Here is a 21,789-nt window from a genome sequence, read left to right on the forward strand (position 1 = left end):
AATGGCAAAGAAAGAAGGGAAAGTAGGATGGAGAGATAATCCCGAATGCCAATAGTGTGTCATGCTGTCGTTTTATAGTGTCGCATCATGGCAAGCCATTGCTCTTTCTTTGTATTAAACCATTTTTCACTCACTCTCTCTCTCTCTCTCTCTCTCTCTCCCCACCGTAAGAATATCACACATTATTTCTGTGTTTGGGATTTTTTTTTATTATGCAGTTGAGCCGCTAAGATGTGTTTATGACGTTTAAGGCACTGGAATAATCATTTAGGCACTTTATCCTCATGCTTAAATTCACTGTGTGTGTAGTTGGACTGAGCTCCTATCATTGGCAATGTGTTGCTATGTCTGGCACTGTGAGGAGAGGAGAGTCCCACAGTGATGGGATTATGTAGAATTACACACACACACACATGCACAAGCAGGCTGCCACACGCAGTCTCTGTAATATGGTTTGAATAATTCAATTAAATAGCCGATTGTCCTACTTGTGAATTTTTTTTACTTCTTACGCCTCAATTTCGAGTTTTAAAAGGGCTCGCTTCATTTGGTTTGACATTTCGGCACTTGACTGCTTATCAACTTGTCCACACTTTGATTGGAATTTGTGTTAAATTTAGTTAATATGTAATTTCATTTGCTCATGTGTGGGTATGTTTGCATGTGTGTGAAATTAGGCTTTCACTGTTGTGATTGAAAGGTGTATGTGACCTGCTGGTCCTTGAAACACTCCCAGACTTCAGGCCTGTCTTTCTTAGACACACACACATACACACACACAAGAACAGGCTCACCTTTTCACAAAGCTACCAATTACAGCCGCTTCATTCTCCACCTTCATATCTTTCTCGTGTTCTCTCTCTCCCTCTCTCCCACTCTATTTAACAAGCAATCTTGTTAATGTCAGAGCCTCTCGAGCTCCCTCTCTCACACTTTCATACCCCATTTTCTTTCCTCCCATATCTACTTGTCTCTCTCTCCCCCTGTGAGAAGATTGGGCCCTGTAGAGCAGTGGGAGGGGGTGAAATGTGGAAGCACTTGCTCTGAGAAACAACAAAAGGGCGAGAGAGAGAGAGACACTGAGAGAAAGACAGAAGGGGGAACGCGTTAATGGAAGGACGGGTGACGGAGATTACAGCTCTTGTTGCGAGGGGGACATAATTGTGCAGTGCATCTGTCAGAGCGAGTGTGCCGTGGGGGCGGTATTTCACAACGCGCTCGTTCCTCCGTGGCAGCGGCACTTAAAGATACAGCCATACAGAGGCTATAAATATGTCTGTTCTCATGCCAGGCGTGTCAAGTGAATAATTTTCCTTCTCCGATTCAGCCGTTTGCGTAAAATATTCTGTTGCTTGAAGTGCAGTTTGCCTGATCTCCCTGATCTACGATCAGTTTCCTTTGCCTAATCCCAATTGTGACATTTATTAGAGAAACTGCAAAATGAGTCAGAAGTTAAAGAATAATTTCCACCAAGATGGTGTGTAATGTCAAAGAATCATTGCTGCTGTCAACGAACGGAGATATTCTACAAATCATAGTTCCCCAGATGTATATTGTGTATCTGAACAACGTTTGCATTGCTTAATCGCGGCCCATATTTTTTTGACCACTGCAAATAAAGCAGTATTTTAACTTCCAACAGTGTGTGGTGAAGAAAGACAGTGAACACAAACTTTTGTGGGACTTTTGTGTGTGTGCAGTGAGGCGTTGTGATGGTGTGGCCCGGGTACGGGGGGGATGGGGAGAGGGCGGACGTACTGTGTTCTGTCTGAACTGATGTGTTAATTAACAGCCCCAAAGCGGAGATAATGAATAAGAAGTCTTGATTAATTGCAAGGGAGATGCGCTACTTTAAACACAGATGACGATGTGAAAGCGAAAGGTCACTCGCTTCCAAGTCTGTTTGCGCCACAGGGCTTTGTGTTTTGCTTGCGTGTGTTTGTGTGTGTCTGGTTTTGTGTGTATGGTTGTGTGTTTGGACAGTGCTTCTGAGAAAGTGTAATTGCTGGCCATGTTCCAAGTTCCTATTTCGTTCTTAGTATTCACGTGTATTTGTATCACTACAGACTGTGTGTGTGTGTGTGTGTGTGTATGTCTGATTCAGCTCCAGAAGGACATGTGATGTTTTTGTTGAACGAGGGCCCTCACACAGCCCTCCAGACTGGTATTCAAGGGATACTGCCAGGTTTGCCACCTCTCCCTCTCTGGCAGCTATGCCTGTATGCCTGTTGTCTGAGACACACACACACACACACACACGCACACACACACACACGCACACAAATACATGCGGGGCTGCAAGATCCAATGAGCCGAGTGTAATATGAAACCCACAGGCACCTGTGGCTCAATGCTACAGATTTCCTAGAGCTGATAGCAGAGCTACTGGAGCCAAGCTGGAGAACGGCAGCCATGTTTAGAGCACACCGAGCATATTTAGCCCTTTTACTATAACTCATTTTCTAAGAGAATGATATTCAGCAGCTTAGAAGTGGCTTCAGCAGCACAAAAAGGCTGAAGCGATTACAAATTCCATTCAAGGTTGAAGTTAAATGTGTTTAAAGAAAAAAAAAAGGTTAACTCCTCTTGGATTGTGGCTTGGTGTATAGATTGGTGTTTTTGTCAATTTGGGTTACACAGTGCTAAATTCATAATTATCCATTTAAATATATATATATATATATATATATATATATATATATATATATATATAATATAATGTGTGTGTGTGTGTGTATTTAAAAATTCTTATTGAATGTTTATTATTTTACACGTAAAAGGGTGGAAAATTGATTACTAGGTAAATGGTAGAGTCACAATATCAGTGTTGGTTATATGGTCATATTGCTTAACCCTGTTTCACAGTATTTCATTTTTTTTTTTTTTGTGGCTTCATGTATGAGCTCAGTTTATCTCATAAAATTAGCTCAACGACTTGAATCTGTCACATCTGATATGCAGATTAATAGAGGATGATGCAATAACTGGAATCTTTTAGCCTCAGAATCTGCATGCTATGCTAGCTAGCTAACTTCGCTAATGTTAGTGGCGTTGTTAAAAGCATTGTTTGGTTGAGTCCGTATATTTTGACAGGCTTGACTAATGATAAATATGACAACGCGAACAGTGAGTGTAACACCGAAATCTCACTCACATCTACCTGTGTCAAATGTGAGGTAGTTTAATGTCAGTTAACTAGCCAGCTAGCGTTAGGGATCACAGGAAGCTTATTCATGTATATTCATAGATACTGGATACATAGATACAGTATTTTCTGGGGTATTAAAACATTCTACTTAGATTTAAGTAGATTAAAGTTACTTTTACTTCATGTGTATTTCATCTGATGATATTCAGATGACATTAAAACGTAACACTGTAAATCTCTCTCTCCCTCTCTCTCTCTCTCGCTCTCTCTCTCTCTCTCTCCCTCGCTCTGTTTGGATCAGTAGGGTATTGTAGGGTATTGAGCTGCGCTGATGGAGGATAAATGCCTATTGTCAGCCCAAAGCGATGAGGTTCTGAAGAAAATGCGTTTATTTCTAACCTCTCCCTTTCTTTTCGTCTTTTTTCTCCTTTTTAAAAGGATGACAAAAGACATTTTCCATGCTCTCTCTCTCTCCCCTCTGCCCCCTCACCTCTCATCACCTTTTTTGCTTATCATTCTTCATCACGTTTTTCCTCGCCACTCTCACGTCCGACCTCTCACTCCATCTCGTGTCCTTTCATACTTTCTCCCTCTCTGTGTATTCACCTGCCAGTCTCCTCTGTTGGGGGTCACACTAATTATTCTTCTCTCTCCCCCTTCTTTCCCTCACGCTCTTTTCTACTCTCCCTCGTTCTCTCTCTGCTACAGACACCTGGCTTAACTCTGCGGGGCATCTCTCTGTTCATCCCTCTCTCCAACTTTCTTTCTCTCTCTTTTTTCATCTCGTCGACCCCTCCTGTTTGCTCTTTTATAGTCTCCTTTTTAAGCTGGAGAGCATTTATTCTTTCTTTCTTTTCTTTCCCGAAGAGCATTCTTTTTATATTTCTTCCTTCCTTCTCACCTCATGCTAGCTGCTTCCCATCCAACTCAAGTATCCATTTTGGCATGCTTTAAGTTTTAGTCTCTTTTTCCACATCTGTCACTTGTTTCTGCCTTTTCTTTATTCTTTCCTCTCTGTTCATTCATCTGTCTCTTCTGCCCCCTCTATTTCTCTCTCTTTTAGCTCAGTCACTCAGTCAGTTAACATGGTAAGCGAGTTAGTGTGAACATTTTATCCTGTGAATATGAACTGAATATTAATCAGCCAACAGTCCAAAAAAAATTATAATTTTGTTTCGTCTCTTCTGTGCACAGCATCGATGCTAATGTTGTCTCCTGAATGACACAAAGGGGAGAAATAAGATTTAAAAAAATTTTCATATCTGATTATCATTTAATTCAGGATTTGAGGAATCAGTTTAGCATGACTATGTATACAGAGCTCAATCTATATTTGTGTCTTTTGAATAGAATAAATGTATGTTATTAATGTATGTGTGTGTGAGTACAGTAGGTGGTCATTCTGGCATTCCCGCATGAGACACTTGCGGCATTGCACACTGCCACCTTCTTAAAAATTCGCCACGTCTCGTCTCTACCCCTGCTGTGCTCCTTGTCCTTTCTTTCCTAATTTATTCCCTCATTTTATTTACCCTCAATCCCTCACTAATGCTAATGAGAGGAGCGAGTACCTCTGATCGTGCCTGTGGTCCGTCACTCCACTCCACTCCACTCCAAACCCCCCCGAGTCATCTCTCGCCAGAGACCTATCCGTCAAACGCACAGCTGTCAATCACTCTGCAGACAGGAAGTGCTCCTGAGAGGGCCAATTCAAAGGCACTGATTCCATTGGCTACAGACCTTGGAGTAAGTTTGGAATCCGCTGAGAGCTTAGTGGCTTTAAACTCGTATGAATTTCTGCCTGGTGTGAACTGTAAATTTTAGAGAAACTACAGAGAGTGTATTTCAGGGGAGTTAAATAAGGCATGCGTACTATATTCATACATACAGACTCTGGCAGCCAGGAGAGCATAAATTGGCATGACGCCGTTCAATATCCTGATGGGGTGAGAAGCAGAGGTGTTGCTGTTTCAGACCGCAGTCTCTCTCTCTCTTTTTCCTTTCTCTCTCTGTGTGAGTGTCTGTCTTTCTCTCCGCTTGTCTGGCCTGCTTTCACAAACACCTCTCTCTCTCACTCTCTCTGTCTGTCTGTGGCTAGCTGTTGATTTTACCACAGGGCAACGTGACCCCACAGGCCTACTGGGACTGCAACCTGACCACAATAACCCCACCATAGAGAGAGAGAGCGAGAGGGTGGGGAGGACGGAACTATGGGCTGAACAAGTGGGTTTAGAGAACAAAGAGAGAAATAGAGAGAGCTAAAGGCCTGAAATCACTTTCAGATGCGTGTGCAGGCTCGGCTTGGCTGATTTGTGAAGGCGTTTGGTGGAACTGTGGACGCAGGGCCTCGGGGTGTGGAATAACTGCCTGTCGTCACTCCAGGAGACTTTTAGCTCCGAAACGTACACACACACACGCTACAGTGCTGAGTGGTTCTCCTCTGGGCCTACTCTGCTTCCTGATCTCTGCACAGAGATAGTGCAGAGCAAGAGCCTGACCTCTTATCATTTAGTGGTTATGCTGTAATGGTTTATTAATGTTGCTTTATACCATGAAAGCACTATTTGCATGGCTTCATGCCAAACATGATTATATTTTTAGTCTTAGTGTTCATTAACCTGTTAGGGCAGAGATTCTTAAGCTGTTTCTTTAGTTTCCACACACGCTATCAGTGTGAAAAATACCAGACATCCACTTATGACATCAATGCATACTTATTTTATGAAAATAATCTGTTCAAGCTATTCAAGTGTTATGCACATAAGATAAATTTGTATCATCATTATTTATTTATCGAAACCACAGTATTTGTTACTGAACTTCAGAATTCAAATCAGGTACACTGTGTTAAAATGGATATTAGGAACAGTTTAGGAATTTTGTACTTTTATTAAAATTAGTTAGTTAGACAAAAGCATTTGCACCCTATATTTTAGCCTTGTTGTTTAAATACCCTAAAATTTGAAACTCTAAACGAAGAATAGATATGTCAATTGAAAAATGTTAGAAATTGCTATTTTATTGGAAATCGAAATATAAACTAATCAGAAAAAACTCTATCACTCTAATTAGACAATGAATGGCAGTAATAGTGATTAAACTGTAATAGAAGATAAGGAGCTCAACCTGTTCAAAAGCTTCTGACTGGCAGTGTATATTTAAGTCGACATAATTTATATTTTTTAATTAGTGATCTTAAGATTAAACCCATTCAGTTCAACTGACCAGTCACAAAGGCCTATAATATTAATAACTAAATTATAACTTTAACACTCTAACAACTTGATAGTGGTTGATTGTGATTAACATTAGATCAGTAATATAATCACAGACCCCACTTTAAGAAGCAACGCCACCCCTGGGAATGCAGTTTAGGTAGCTGAATGGCCTCTAGGTTTAACAGAAAAGCAATAAAACTGCATCCGGCCTTTAGGTCTGTAATTCTGTTCCGTGTTTATGTGAGTCATTAGAAACTGTCTAGTAGTAGAAAGTCAAGGCAGGACTCTGTGTTCAGCACCATAACTGATAACGTGTCCTTCGTATGAGTGATAAAACACCTTTGAGATTATATCACTCACTTTAAGATACAATTTCTGTGCAGTGCATCTCAGACTGACAGCCAGAGGTTTGAGGTTTTTTTTTTTTTTTTTTTTTTTTTTTTTTTTTTTTTAAAACCTTCGTCTGGGCCCCAAAGCCATCTGGAGCACCTCTATATGGGTGTTTATGGGTCTGGCGGATGTTCTCAGCTCCCTCAGAGCAGAAGGTCCTCAGTAAGATTGTGAGGTGAAGCTTATGGACGTCAGGGTGATGCTTGGGCTTTGGAGCTGATCCCTGTGGAATGACGCAGTATGCGGCCTCGAGCCCACCCTGGCCCTCTGTAACCTCTTCTAATCAGACTGTTAAGTTTGAGAGAGTGAGTTTAACCTGGTGCCAGCTCCCCTGAGGTACTCACGAGGTTACACACACCAAATACACACACTGAAGCACACAGTATAATGCACACACACCAACTGACACGGGGGCTAACGGTCAAACACCAGCTGAGCTGTAAGAGGCACTTTAGCCTCTAAATGTACCGCACTCCCCTTGAATCCACATGGAGCGAGACGGTGTGTGTGTATGTGTGTATATGTATCTACCAGGCCTCTCTCATTTTCGTCTGATCCTCCAACAGGCCTTACCTTTCCAAAGAGGCTTTATGGCTCTAATTAACTGTGGTGCAAATCATTCACACACACAGGCTGTAATTTTTAAGCTGACAGTGAGAATATATAGCCATGTTACTGACAGATCCCTCAGCTTGGAGGGAATAATATATAGGAAAAAGAGCGAATGGCTGCCAGACAAAGGAAATGAGAGTTTAAAAAAAAAAAAAAAAAAAAAAAAAAAAAAAGATTGATACTGATTTCATATTTTAGCCTGACTGCAGTGGCCAAAAAGTAAGTTAATTAGGATAGATTTCAGATTGGATTGGTGTTAAACTCTTCAGTGTGGTTTGGATCATGGACCGACACTGAAGAAAAGGCCAGCTCGTCTGGTGTTGGTGTTGTTCTGTGTCGCATGGTTACAGCGCGAGTGATATGGAGGAGATGTGACACCGTCGCTGCAGCAATCTGGAGCGGGGGGCAGTGCGGCAGCATGGGCAAGGACACACTTACCTTCAGAGTCCCACCGCGCCGCTCTCTCTCTCACACACACACACTGGCACACACACAGTGAGCTTTTATCTCAACCCACCTTCCTTTTGCATATGCATACTTGCGCCACTCTTTAAAAATCTCATTTATTCAATTTTTGTTTGCTTTCTTTAGTCTGTCTTCAATCAGCCTCTTTTCTTTTTTCACTCACTGTTCCTTTCTGTCTCACACACTGATTTCTTATTCTCCCTCACTCTCCATCTCTCTCTCTCCATATGGAAACTATTACTCCTGCCGTTCTTCTCACCGCAAACATTCCAGCATCACTTCCAGCTTTCTCTGACTTTATTTCAACCTTGTATGCCTAGTTAGAGGCCTCTCTCTGCGTCGCTCTCTTTCTCTCTCTCTCTCTCTCTCTCTCTCTCTCTCTCTCTCTCTCTCTCACAGACGCACACACACTTTCAGTCAGTCTGACTCAGTTTCTTCGTCATAATTATCAGAATTCATAAGTTTGTCCATTGAAATCGCGATAATCGTCCACATATGAAATGGACCATCGTGCATACAAAATCCAATTTACATCGGTTCCATATGTGGATGTATCAGCAAGTCACTCCCCAATGGCTATGATTACAAATTAAAATCAGGTCCAGACTCAATTATTTATAATGCTACATGACATGATTGTACATAATCATTATGTTTATTTCATTCTGTAGTATGACGTTATGGACGAAGTTGTGTGCATTTGATAAAGAGAAAGAAGTTTTTTCCATTTCTCAGGTCTCTCTTTTGGCTTGTATGGTGATGTAAATCAGGTCATTGTTGTTCAGCTCACTGGGACTTTTAACACTGCGCTGTACTAGAACTGAGCTTTTTCCATTGGCCTCTGGTCCAGTAGCAATTTTTTTCAGTGGTTTTTATTGTCTGCTTAAGAATTAATAGCTAACAGCCGTGTTTGCTACTGACTGGGTATGTGTATATGGTATGAATAGCAAACACTGAATCATGGGATTAAAAAAAAGCACAAAGAATGGCTCGTACCCTGTGATCCTGGGATAGGATCCAGATTACTGAATGCATGAATGAGTCTGGTTCTCAAAACCACGTACCAACACCATGATTTTGCGGCATAGACACAGCAGGACTTCAGAGAGGACTTCAATACACCGATAACATCCTTTCTGTGTTATTATTGTTAAATCGTATTTTTCTTGTCGTTATTGTTTAAATTTAAAAACCTTTTCTCATCAAGACTTTTCACTGGTAATTTTGTTGCTATTATTATAAGCTGGTTAACCAAACCAAAATGACCAAAGTTAATCCTAGCATGTCTTCCATGTTAGATTTAATGATGATGTTATTAATGATGATAATGCCACTTTTACATTGTTATAACAGTAATGTTCCAGTCATCTCATAAGTAGGTGGAAAATAATGGTTTCTTATTGGCCCAGTTATTGTTAAAAAACAGGAGATACAATTTAGACTCTTAATCTGAAAATGTAGAAATAAAAAAAGAATGTGAGGTATAGACAGTAAAACCTACAGATGTTTGATGTCTAATCTTATTTCTGTGGTGAATTAGGTTGAGGCATGAAGCTGTAACTTTCTGGTTGAGGTTGTGAAGCTCTGTAGTGGTTGTGGTCTGCTCTTCCAAACCTCAGCTTCCAGAAGATCTAAATTTGAAGTTTTCTGGTTCACTGACACTCTTTCTGTATCTTCTTTTTAAATGGCTGTATCCACATTCCCTTTAAGCAGGCAGCTATCAGTCCCCTAAATCTTCCATATAAAGAAACTCTGCATTACTGCCTAATATGTGAATATGGACACTGGAGCTTTTAAACCCAGTAATACTAGGTCCTGATTTTTCTGTAATTAGTTTGAACCTACTCATGGCTCCTTATCCCACTGTCCCCCCCCCCCCCCCCCCCCCCCCCCAACACACACACACACACACACACACACACACACATATTTCCAGAGGTCCACCTCTACGCACCTGTGCGTCGGACTCGCTTTTGGACCCGGCTCGAGTTGCCCGTGTGGAATCTTTGTAATGCAGGAGTGAAGAATGGGAGAAAGGGGAGATGGGGGAGAGGGGGAGAGAGAGGGATGAATGTAGAGGAGGCATTCGATGGAGCAGAGAAGGAAAGAGAGAAGGATGAGGGTCAGCAGAGGTGGGGGGCCACGCTGAAACTAACACTTGCTTCTTTTCTCGGGCTGTCAGGGTCATGGAAGGGCGTCGGGAGAGTTTGACAAAATGATGTTTCTGCCCTCATAAAAGAGCAGGGCACACACACACTCTCTCTCACACACACACACACTCCTCTGTCACCTCTGGCCCCTCCATCCCCCCAATCCTTGTTTCAAAGCGTGGCCGAATGAATGCAGCCATTGTTGCAATGGGAGGAGGAGAGATAGAGAGAGAAGGTGCAGGGGGGGCGGGTGTGTGTGTGTGTGTGTGTGTGTGAGGGGGTATGGGGAGGTGTACCGGGTGAAGAGAGAGAAACTGAATGTTTATGATGATACGATGGGTTTGAAGACATGCATGTTCCTGTGCATAATTATTGTAAACATAATGAAGGCTAAGCAATAATTTTACTTTAATCTTTTCTTTGAGGCCTGAGTAAAGGCTTTATGCGGCCTATTAGATTTACTGCATTTTTCGGAAACACACACACACACACACACACACTTGCGCACACACACACGGTTTTTATTATTATAGCTCGCTTCCAAAAGCCCTTGCGGCATGTACTTTGGATACATATCTTCAAGGTTTTGCTCTGGACGTCCAGCGCCGACGTTGTGCATGTGTCCCTCTGTTTCAAGTTGTGCGATTGGACACGCGTGTACACATTAGATATGTTTTAGAGCTTGCTCAGAACATTCACTAATTATTTGCAGAGTGCTTGCTTAACCTTGAGCGGACTCATTAGAAATCATTGCTTGACAGTTGTTCAATCATGGGAGGCTAAAGTGTTCCTGAGCTAAAATTGCTGTAATTATCCTGGCATTGGAAAGCTTTCTGCAACTTTTCAAACTCTTTGTTTATAAGGCTGAAAAGAGCATATAAAAGAACACATTGGTAAATGTATTGATAAATATGTTGTTGTAGATGTAGACTATGTGTGAATGAGAGAGAGAGAAATGAAAATTTGTGTTAGTGCCACTACTGTGTCTGAATGCAAATTTGTGTAAAGGACAGAAAACGTAAGTTGCGTTAAAGAGAGAGAGTGGAAAACATGAATGGATGTTTTCTCTGGTAGTGTCTAGCATGACCATGTAAACATCACGGATCAGCTCGACCACACCGCTCCTCTTCTCATTCTCTTCCTGTCTCTGTGTCTTCCTTTCTCTTCTTTACCTCCTGGCTCGCTTTTAATTCCTCAACAAGTTTACATCCAAAAAACAACTTTACTATACAACTTTTGCTTTCCACCAAATTTTTTGATGGAACTTTTTTGCAGTTTCAATTGCTTTGTACTGTTGCGCCACTTTTTGCAAAATTTACCTTTCAGCCAATTTGAAACTTGTATACAAGTTTTCTCTTGCTCGGCCTCTTGAAAAATACACAAAATCTTCAGACGACTGATTCATATCAGCTCATTTCTTATCAATGTTATGTCTCAACTAGTCTCCACAGTTCACAACAACAACAAGATGATTTTGCAGTAAGGAAGCAGCCAAACACATATAACTTCACCAAATGTTTTCTTTTAGTGTGTTGTAGTTTCCCAACAAAAATTAACAGTAATATTATTAAAATTAAACCAAAAAGATGTTTTTGTGTCCTTCTTAGTCCAGTTGTTATATTCTGCCACTGTACTGCTTTACTTGCTGTTTATTATTGGTTTGATTTAGAAGAGGTATGTGATAAAAATTCTATATGCAGAATTTTCCTTGTCATTTCCCCTTTCCATTTAGTTTATTTAGAAAATTAATTTGCTATAATCAAATGGAAACAGATGACTGCTGTTTAAAATTACTATTTAAAATAATTTAAACCTTGTATAGTTCTTTTTTTGCATTAAAAATAAACCAACCAACCAAACAAAAATCTTCCTTTTCAGTCCCTGAGTCATCCCTTTTCCAGCCTATCTCTACACCCTGGGTATTCAAGTATTATATTATAATATTTGTAAAGATCCAGTTACGTAAAATTCCTTGCTTACAAAGATCTGTATAAACAGCTAACATGACTGAATGGTGACAACAGTTACCTTTTAATGCTTAACCATTAATGATTAGTTTATGGCTGTTTATAAGATACATCATTTTGAAATGGTTATGTTTTTTTCTTGTAGTGTCACTTCATGTAACCACTTTCGACTAGTGACACAGACTCTGAACAGATGAGACTATTTTGAATCTGATGCGGGAATAATAAACGCATACTTCTCCATACATTTATTTTTAAACATTCTGATCTCATTATTATCTTCATTTTAAACAAGCCATATCATCAGTTAAAGCCATATCATCAGTTATATCATCTGCTAAACAGACCAAAGAGTGGAAATAAAATGAAAAAAAAAAAAAAATCGGTAAAAACTTTCTCCTTTCTGACCTAATGTCTCTAGCCTTGAAGCTAGCCTCTGGACTGATGAGTTGCCTTCAGCTAAATCATTTACACAAATGCATTTGATTGGCCACATCAGAGGATCTGCTACAGAAGCCAAGCTGGTTCATGCTTAGAAAAAATGGAGACACTGAACTACGGCCAGTTTTTCTTTCATACTTTTATCTGCCAGTTCTGTCTGCTGAAATATTTTGCTGGCTCCGCCAGTTGATGACCCCTGCTCTGGTCCGTTTCACACCTCCATTGTCCTTTCCCGTTCTTTATCTCTTCATCAATCCCTTGGCTGCAGGCACTTTTTCACCTTGTTCTTCTCTTTCACCTCCACCAGTCTCTCTCTCACTATGTCTCTCTTGTTCTATACCCAACTAGTTTGCTTACTCACTCTCCAGCACTACTGTACTGTGAAATGCCTTCCCTCCAATAGATAACAAGCAAAATCTACCCAACAGGAAATACCACTGTGTGTAAGGTGTTAAGGTGTGTAAGTAGTGTTTGTGTGCGGGTGTGTCGGTGTCTGAATCCCTGATGCACCTGCAGAATGGTTGGGGATGGGGGCTGGGCGGGAGCATGGAGGTGAGGGCCTGTTTGTGCATGTCTTGTGTTGAGCTGATTTCCAGAACTGTGTGTGTGATGTATGTGTGCTTTGGGTGCAGGGAAAAAAACAAGACATGAAAATAGCAACCTGGCTCCCTTTACCAATTTATCTGTAGTGTGTGTTAAGAGGGTGTTGAGTGTGTGTGCTCCTAACTGTAAGAGGACACTGATAACCTTTAACCTACATGAGAGGAACTGGAAACTGTTGTCTCACCAAACACACACACTTATGATAGTTACGTTATTGCATTATAATTCTAAATATACATACCTACTCTTAAAGCTAAGCATTATGATAATCCTAACCTCACTAACAGAGGTGCATGTTAACAGCTAAAATGATCATGATGATTGTTTATTCAGCAGATTTAGAAATACAATAGCTTTATTACACCTAAATATTTTATCATTTTAAATCAACACAAAATGTGCTTCTCCTTCATGGTGTCCAGTATAAGTCTGTATACCTTTTAAATAATGTTTTGAATAAAACATGACTGCTTTTTAGTTACATTAATTGATTTTATCATTAACATTTTAAATGTAAATACAATTACACTCCAGAAATAGAGCTTGTGTTTTAATACACCACAATCAATAAACACATGATTTCTAACATTCACCCATTAGCAAACTTTAGCTAAGCTCATGGATATTGCAGTGGGTTGTTTTTTTAATCAGTTGTATAGCTGTATTTAATTATTTGAGCAGCTCTATTTTTATATAATCGCCCCCATATCAAATGCATCCCTAAAGACATGATGTTACTGTCTTAACCTAGCCTCGAGTTGCTGTTGTTTCTCTGAAATTTCATTAACTTTTTAACTGCCATTTACATGCTAATGCAGAAACGGCTTCAGAACAGGAATGACTGCTCCGATTTGTTTAAATGTAAATACAGTCTTGAAGGGTTAACAGTGAGAGCAGGAATTAGTCTTTCTCTCTTATCTGTGATCAGGGGCTTTTTTCCGCCACATCCTGAGCTTTAGAGCAGACTGGAACTTTAAAACCGGTCACAGATCAGGGTAAACAGGCCTGCAGCTACCAAAGCCTGGAGAAGTGTTGAAATAGTAATTAGAGCTTAGTGCTTTGAGTGGGTTAGTCGCAGATCTGCACAGAGAAAATGAAAAAGAATCCCACATGTTTACATATTTGGGCGCATTTATATTACAGTTATTTAGGTGAGCAGAGTGTTGCCCTTTTCCAATAGCTACATGTGATATTTACAGTGTAAAATAAGATAAGAAACTAACACAGCTAATGCATGATGAAGGAGAAAAACAGGAACGAAATAGAGCACATGAACATCTGTGCGTGTGAGATCACTCAGTGTTAGCGTCAGGCAGAAAATGTCACCGAATTCCTGAGGCCCCCTCCGCTGCTCACAGTGAGGGCTATTTGGAGGGGTGTGTGTGTGTGTGTGTGTGTGTGTGTGTGTGTGTGTGTGTCAGGTGAGTGAGTAGTCATATTTTGGAGGTCCCTAAAGCTTAGTGATCTATATGTATCCTATCATGCATCACGACCCTCAGCAGTCTTGTCAAGATAGCAGCATTTTGTTGTTGATCCTAATATTAAGCATCACAAAGCCCAACATATATATATATATATATATATATATATATATATATATATATATATAACACACAAAAACTGCATCTGAATTCATTCATCACATTGTGTTTTAAGACAAATACACAATGAATTATGCCATTGTATGTTTATGGTTTTATATTTGTATATTGTCACATACAGGATGTTATTGAAAGTCTAAAATAATGATTGAAAATAAGGAATGAGTTATAAGGAATTTAAAAGTAATATAGACAACCAATGGGCTATAGGCAGTTCGTGTCTAACAGCATATCTTCATAGTATTTGGAAAAAAAGACTTTACGGTATTGAAAGTTAGAATAATGATACTGTGTAACCTTACCCCTCCTGCTCTTTTTCCGTGTTGGTGTTAGGTTTATGAGGTTTCTTTTGTTCTGACTTTGAAAAATTAATAGAATTAATAGAAGTAATTCATTAGTTTTATATCCAAAGCAGCTCAGTAATCTTTGAAATGTAGTCTTAGGTTGTTTCTGTGATGTTCCATTCAAAGAGAACTGGGCTTAAAAGAAATGGATTTAAACAATTATCTATCACAAGACTTTATAAAAATTTAAAAATTACATTTAAATTTAAATAATCATGTAATTATTTCATTTAGAGAAAAATGTATTATTGTATGAAGCTGATAAATGATAACCGTGGTGAACATAATGCGATGGTGAATCTCGTGGGATAATGAAGAATAATTAATCTCCCTCTCCCTCTCTCCCTCTCCCTCTCTCTCTCTCCCCCCAGGTTTAGTGATGATAGGGGTTATATCCTGTACCCCCAGATAGGGGACCGTCTGGACCTCATATGTCCTGCTTCGGACCCCCCAGGACCCCGCGCTCCAGCCGAGTATGAGTACTATAAGCTATACCTGGTGTCCTCCCGTGAGCAGGCAGACAGATGTGAGGTGACAGGATCTCCAAACCTGCTACTCACCTGCGACAAGCCCAACAGTGACATGCGCTTCACCATCAAGTTCCAGGAGTACTCGCCCAACCTCTGGGGACATGAGTTCAAAACCATGCACGATTACTACATCATCGGTGAGTGTGTGTGTGCGCGTGTGTGTGCGCGTGTGTGCGTTTGTTATGAGTTGCTTTGTCTGCTAATGTTTTTGCCATCTCCAAGTATTGGAGAATAACATAGCAGTATTTTTCATTTTGATTTTAGGTTTGTTTTCATTTTTTCTGTGATTCTTGACCTAGATTTAGCACATTGTGAATGCTATCAGATGGAACCATCTTGTTAAAGGTCATGTTTCTGGGGGGTTGTGTCTGAAACAGCACATGGTGGCAGGTAAAGAAAACAAGCCAGCACAAACACACCAGCGTCTCACCTCCGGACTGAAAAAAAAAAAAAAAAAAAAGATGTCTGTGGAAAGTGCGTTACCTTCATTTGCACTTTCTCCCACATTTTTTAAAGCAAAAGAGTCTATTAAAAAAAATACTACGGATGTTATTTTAGTATCTATTCACACATAAGGAAAGCAGAAAGAGAGAGACAGACAGAAAAGGAAGACAGAAGGTGTGCTAGTGAGAGAGGGGAAGTGAGAGAAGTTGGGAGGGGGAACAGGTTGGACAGAAAGAAAGGATATGGAAAGAGGGATTACATAGGAAGGGGGATGAATGGGAGCGCTGCCTCCTGCTTTCCACTCCTATTTGTTGTGACTTGTTCATACTGTAATGCTTTAGTGCATTAGTTTCTGTAAAGACTCTCAATACTATCAGAGTTGGCCAGCATTTCTTTTCTAATACATGTATTACAAATACAAAACACTTTTGTGGAAATACTTTGAATGGTGACATCTTGTAAACCGAAGTGATTGTGGTGGATTTTAGAGCAGGCGCTCACAGCAGAGCTGCTCTATGGCTAGAAATGCTATTATACCCCTAAGGAAATGGAGATATAGCAATTTGTGGCTCTATCCAGTATGTTTCAAAAACCAAAACTATTACTGGCTTTCACAATCTTGACAATGTACTTTGTTAAGCTACTCTTCATACTTTTGTTAGTGAGCTGAATGCTAGCTAGCATGTAATGCTAAGAGCTCTTGCTAACACACAAGAGAAAACAGTAAAAGTTAACATTTGTGAAACAGTAATACTTCAGAAATGCTTTACATTTTAGTGAAGTAAAAGGACACCTAGTGTTAGAATTAGCTAGCATCCACCTGGATGCTAATAGTTAGCTACATCAGGTAGCTCTACTGATCTCATTTCCCCCTTAGCGAAGTATTTTTTTGTTCTTAGCATATAAAATACTGCATTTTATTTTGAGACATTTTTGCTTGCAGTATTTTGCAGCTCATTTGCATTATTTTGTATTTTCTACCAAAAAAGTTACAATGTTGTCTATTAAATACTACAGATATGCAGGTGCTTTTCTGTACCATGGGGTGAATATGTTAGGTTTGTCTCAGTGAGTGTATGTGAGAGACTCTACGGCTCCATGATAACAATCAGGCAAAGGTGTTTTAACCTGCCATGACTGCTGCTGTGTGTGTGTGTTTGTGTGGATGTGGATGTGTGTGTACATGCCACATTTATTCCATCTATACAGGCAGAGAGGTGTCACTGCCACTAACACACACACACACACACACACACACACACACACACACACACACTCACTCACTCACTCCCTGCCAGGGCCTTTATCATTGCTCCAACAGACCCAGCAAATCAATTGACAGGCTGAGTGGATCGATGAGGTCTCAACTGCAAGGTCAGACACACACAAACACACACACACACTTAGAGGTAGAAAGATGGACAGGCGGAGAGGTGGGTCAACACAAAATGAGAGCAGCTGAAGGAGAGAGAATGACAAAGACATGGCACAATTCAGGTAGAGATAGGAATGGGAAGAGAAGGAAGGAGTAAAAGACAGAGTTGCTGATAGAGGGAGAGAATGAGACAGAGTGTTAAAAATGGAAAGAGAAGGAAAGATACACAGATGGACCAGTGAGAGAGAGAAAGTTAGTGTTTATCCCCAATCTGCAGCTGTATAAACAGTCTCAAATTAAAGGAATAGTTAAACCAAAATGAAATGTATACAATGTCTCAGTAACCCAAAATGTAATAAATCAGCCAAGACATGTTTGGTGTCCGAAATTTGATTATTTAGTTTTACACTGGAGCTACGATACTAATGTTGTTAACAATTAAGGGAAGCCTCTAGCTGCCAGTTTATCATCAGGCAAGCTGCTCGGCAAATCATAACACAGAAATACAATGCTTTAATGTATTATCTTTAAAATTACTTCTAAAGTACAATTCTGCATTCTGCATTTCAATATCCACTTCCAACCCGATGCTTGCTCTGAGTTATGTGGGACTGCTTTCCTAAATTCCATTCCCGCCTACTCCCGAACAAATTCTGACCAATCCCTCCCACTCCCCTAGTCATTATTTTTGTTTTTACCTGCCCTCGATGTTTTCTAATAAACTTAATTGGTTCTCTTTCCCAAAATGTAAACAAATGAGTAATTTAAACCACAATCCTGATCAGGATAAAGTATTTACCGATGAATAAATGCATTAAAAACACCATGGGACTAACCTGCCACATCTAATACGCCCCCATGTTAATGCAAGCTTTGTATCTGAGTGCCCACTCTTGCAAATTTTTGTTGCATTCCACAGGATCCCAGTCCTGCTGCACACTTTCCCCTGAATGACACTTTACCCTGAATGACACAAAATGTGCTGAAAAAGAAAGTAATGCAGTATTCTTTTGCCATTTTACTGCCTATATAGTTCTTTGTCAGAAATCACATGAGCAAGACTGAGATACTGAATGACTTGACAGTTATATGTTTCCATTATGTGTAAGCTACGTTAGCCATCAGTGGAAAAGTAAAGAAAAAACACTAAACATGTCTTGGCTCACTGACTATATTCAGAATGTTGTGTAAATCTTTTGGCCAAACTATTTGTCTGTCTATGCATCTACAGACTTGTGACAAACAGAAAACTATATTTTGTGGATTTTAAAGTTCTGTGATGGGGACCTAAAGGTTGTGAGTTTGAATCCCAGCTAAGCCAGACAGTTGCTGCTTGTCCCTTGAGAACTTTTGGATAAAAAGCATCTGCTAAATGATTAAATGTGAAATATATATCAAATGTATACTAATGATTACATGGACATTTGTTCATCAGCAACTTCTCCAAAAAAAATCAAAAGGCGCCTGAACAGCTTTCTCTTCTCTATGTGGAGTACAGATCAGCCAGCCAGGTCGCTGTATGTCCTCTGCATTGCACTGATGTCTCCTCATTGTGATTAGTACCGAGACAAATTGCGATAAATGGGAAGACAAACAGACAGATAGAGATTAGCATGATGGAGATGAGGTTTGATTCGGATCATATAGTAGGACAATTTTGAGGGTCACTGAACATTTAATTCAGTTCAGTACTGAGTGTGTGTGAGACCATAGCGAGTTCTATTATAGATTAGAGTACATGCTTAATTGCTTGTTTGTTATGACTTTGCATGTGTGTGCTCACATGAAATCTGTAAGTATGTGTATGTAGCAGATCGTTGCCTTTAAGGGAAGTTGGTCACATTAGATCCTCTTATGCATGTGTTAATTCAGTCAGTGGGCTTCAAATGAGCTGGAACACATGCTATGTAATTGAGAGAGAGAGAGAGAGAGAGAGAGAGAGAGAGAGAAATAGAGTTGTTTTCATCTCCTTAGGTTGGTAACATGTGAGAGTAATGCATTTAATATACTAATGCTAACCCTGAAATCTACTGGAAATCTATTGAAATCTAAATTATTGGGTAATAAAAAAGCATAGCTTTTTAAATACATGTAAAGTATTTAACAACCAGAAAAAAAGGAACTTTTTTTTTTATTGTGCCACCAAAAGACATTTTTGCTCTCACAAGAAAGTACCAATACACTATTCCTAAAGTGTCAATACCCACATCATTGATTTTTTTAAAATTATACACAACTACATAGTTAAACCATTTTGGTGTTTAATATCCAATTTGCTGCTTCATAACTGAGGAACTGGGAAGAGAAAAAGAGAAGAGAGAAAGAGGCAGACATTGTCCCAAATGTTGCTGTACTTTGCTGATGTTGAGGATTGAACTTATAGTACACCAGTACTTAAAGGACATAAGGGTGTGACATAAGGGTTTAGGATATCCGTGTCCCATTTACCAAAATGGGAATTACAATTGTCAGTGTTCCTGGGATAGCCTTTAGATTCACCGAGACCCTGACGGGGTAAAGAACTTACTGAAGACGAATGAATGAATGAATGAATGAATGAATGAACAAGTGAATATATGTTCACACATGCAGATATGAAGTATGTACTGAAGTAAAATCAGCTACCTGTATACTCTGTACTAGTTCCATATGAAATGATATCTTTTAGATAAAATTAGGCAAATTGTACACGATTATCTAGTTTAACGGTTTTGTTTCACACAAATTGTAACCCTAATGCCTTAAAATGCTTTGTTTTTCACACAAATTGTGATGTGACCTATTGCAGACCCACCTCTCCACTGAACTTGTTTTTGTTGCTCTTTTTGTTGCTGTACCAATTTGTTGTACTAACTCCTCTCTAACAGGGTTTAGCTTGAAAGCAGACCCTGACTCATTTGTACTCGCATAAGGACATGTTTTTGATGGAGACCATAAAGTGTCTGCCAAATGCTGTAAATATAATGCTGCCCTATGACAAGTTACAAAAGAAAGAAAGAAAGACACTTTAGGACTTTGATTAGTACTGGCTAATTATCACATGGGGTTTTGGGTTGGAGATGACTGCTGAGTCCACACTGATGCAAGGCTTCACCAGAGAGTACATTAAGAACTTCATTGCAGTACTTGTGAACATCTTTTTGAACGCCAAAATGAGAACTGGACAACCTACAGTCTTACATACCTCATGGAAAGATTATAAATGCACCATTTGGGAGACAGTGAGAGAGCAAAATGTTAAGAGCAATAAAGAAAGGCCGGGGACATGTGGGGACATAGAGGGAGAGAGAGAGAGAGAGAGAGAGAGAGAGAGAGAAAGAGAGAGGGCCGAGACAAGAAGTGATCGATGTTTCATAAACGTTAGTGTAACTGTGGCACAACTCTGAACTTGTCTCCCTGTATCAGTTCCACACACACACACACACACATACATACACACACACACACACACACACACACACGCATTAGGTTGTCAGTCAGAGTGCGGGTCTCTGACAGGAATGGATCTGCAGTGGGTTTGCTGTTGCCGCATGTTGCCGTGACAGCAGGCAGAGACAGATGGCAACCTGTCACTCAGGAGCAGAGAGACAGAGGCGGGGATGAAAAATGAACGAGAGCTGAAGGAGGAGAAGAAAGTGATGGATGACTGAATAGGCACAGAAAGGAGAGAGGGAGAGGCAAAGAGGCAATGTGAGGGTAAGAGAGAGCAGTGAGTGGTACATCTGGAGTCAGGGAGCAGAGAATAGCTCACACACTCTTACACACACTGACACACACAGAGCCGAACACAGGCCTCGGAGATTAACACAGCTCCCACACACAAACCAGTGGGCACATCTGCACTGTGTTTGTCTAGGGCTTCTGCTGCCATGATGCTTTGTTAAAGCTCTGTGTGATGACCGTGCCTCCCTCTGTGTGCTTACCTGTAAGTGTGTATGTAAGTGTGTGTGTGTGTATGCATGTACGTGTACTCTAGTATTGCCTCCATATGTCTACACAGCTCTCTGTTTGTTGGAGGTGTGATGAGGGCGTTAATTGCTTTATTTACCATGTATGTTTTCGCCTCTCATGCGAGTTATGAGGGCGAGAGAGGAAATTGAGTAGAGAAGGAGGGAGGGAAAGAGCCAAGGGAGCAAGGGATTGAAGGAGATCTATATCTGATAAATATTTGAGCATTTTAAAACCCTCTGATTTGATTCCCCACTTCTGCCTGACACTAAATCCACACACACACACACACACACACACACACCTAGAGGGAAAGTGAGAGCAGGAGAGAGGAAAGAGACATTAACAGAGGGGTGGGATGAGTGAAAGGAAGCAATGCTGGTAGAAGAGTGCATTAACACGTTTAATGACCCTGTTTAATATGGTTAACATGCTGCCATTCTGTTCGGCTGGGTCGCACATCTGGCTTGCTCTGCTCTCATTGGACGAGAGGAATTTGGAGTGGCTGCGTCTGCCAATCGACACAGCCGGGTACTGATGTGTTCTCAGAGAC

At 40.3% G+C, this 21,789-nt stretch overlaps 1 protein-coding gene across 1 annotated transcript in view; it reads left to right on the forward strand.

Annotated features, from left to right (window-relative positions):
- Positions 1-21,789, forward strand: part of efnb3b (ephrin-B3b) — a 65,434-nt gene that overhangs the window by 14,260 nt on the left and 29,385 nt on the right. The window contains exon 2 of the mRNA XM_026936981.3: positions 15,311-15,606. Coding sequence (XP_026792782.1) covers positions 15,311-15,606 — 296 coding nt within the window. The remainder of the gene's footprint in view (positions 1-15,310; positions 15,607-21,789) is intronic.

The sequence above is a fragment of the Pangasianodon hypophthalmus genome, chromosome 4, assembly GCF_027358585.1.
Source record: "Pangasianodon hypophthalmus isolate fPanHyp1 chromosome 4, fPanHyp1.pri, whole genome shotgun sequence".
Classification (NCBI taxonomy): Eukaryota; Metazoa; Chordata; class Actinopteri; order Siluriformes; family Pangasiidae; genus Pangasianodon; species Pangasianodon hypophthalmus.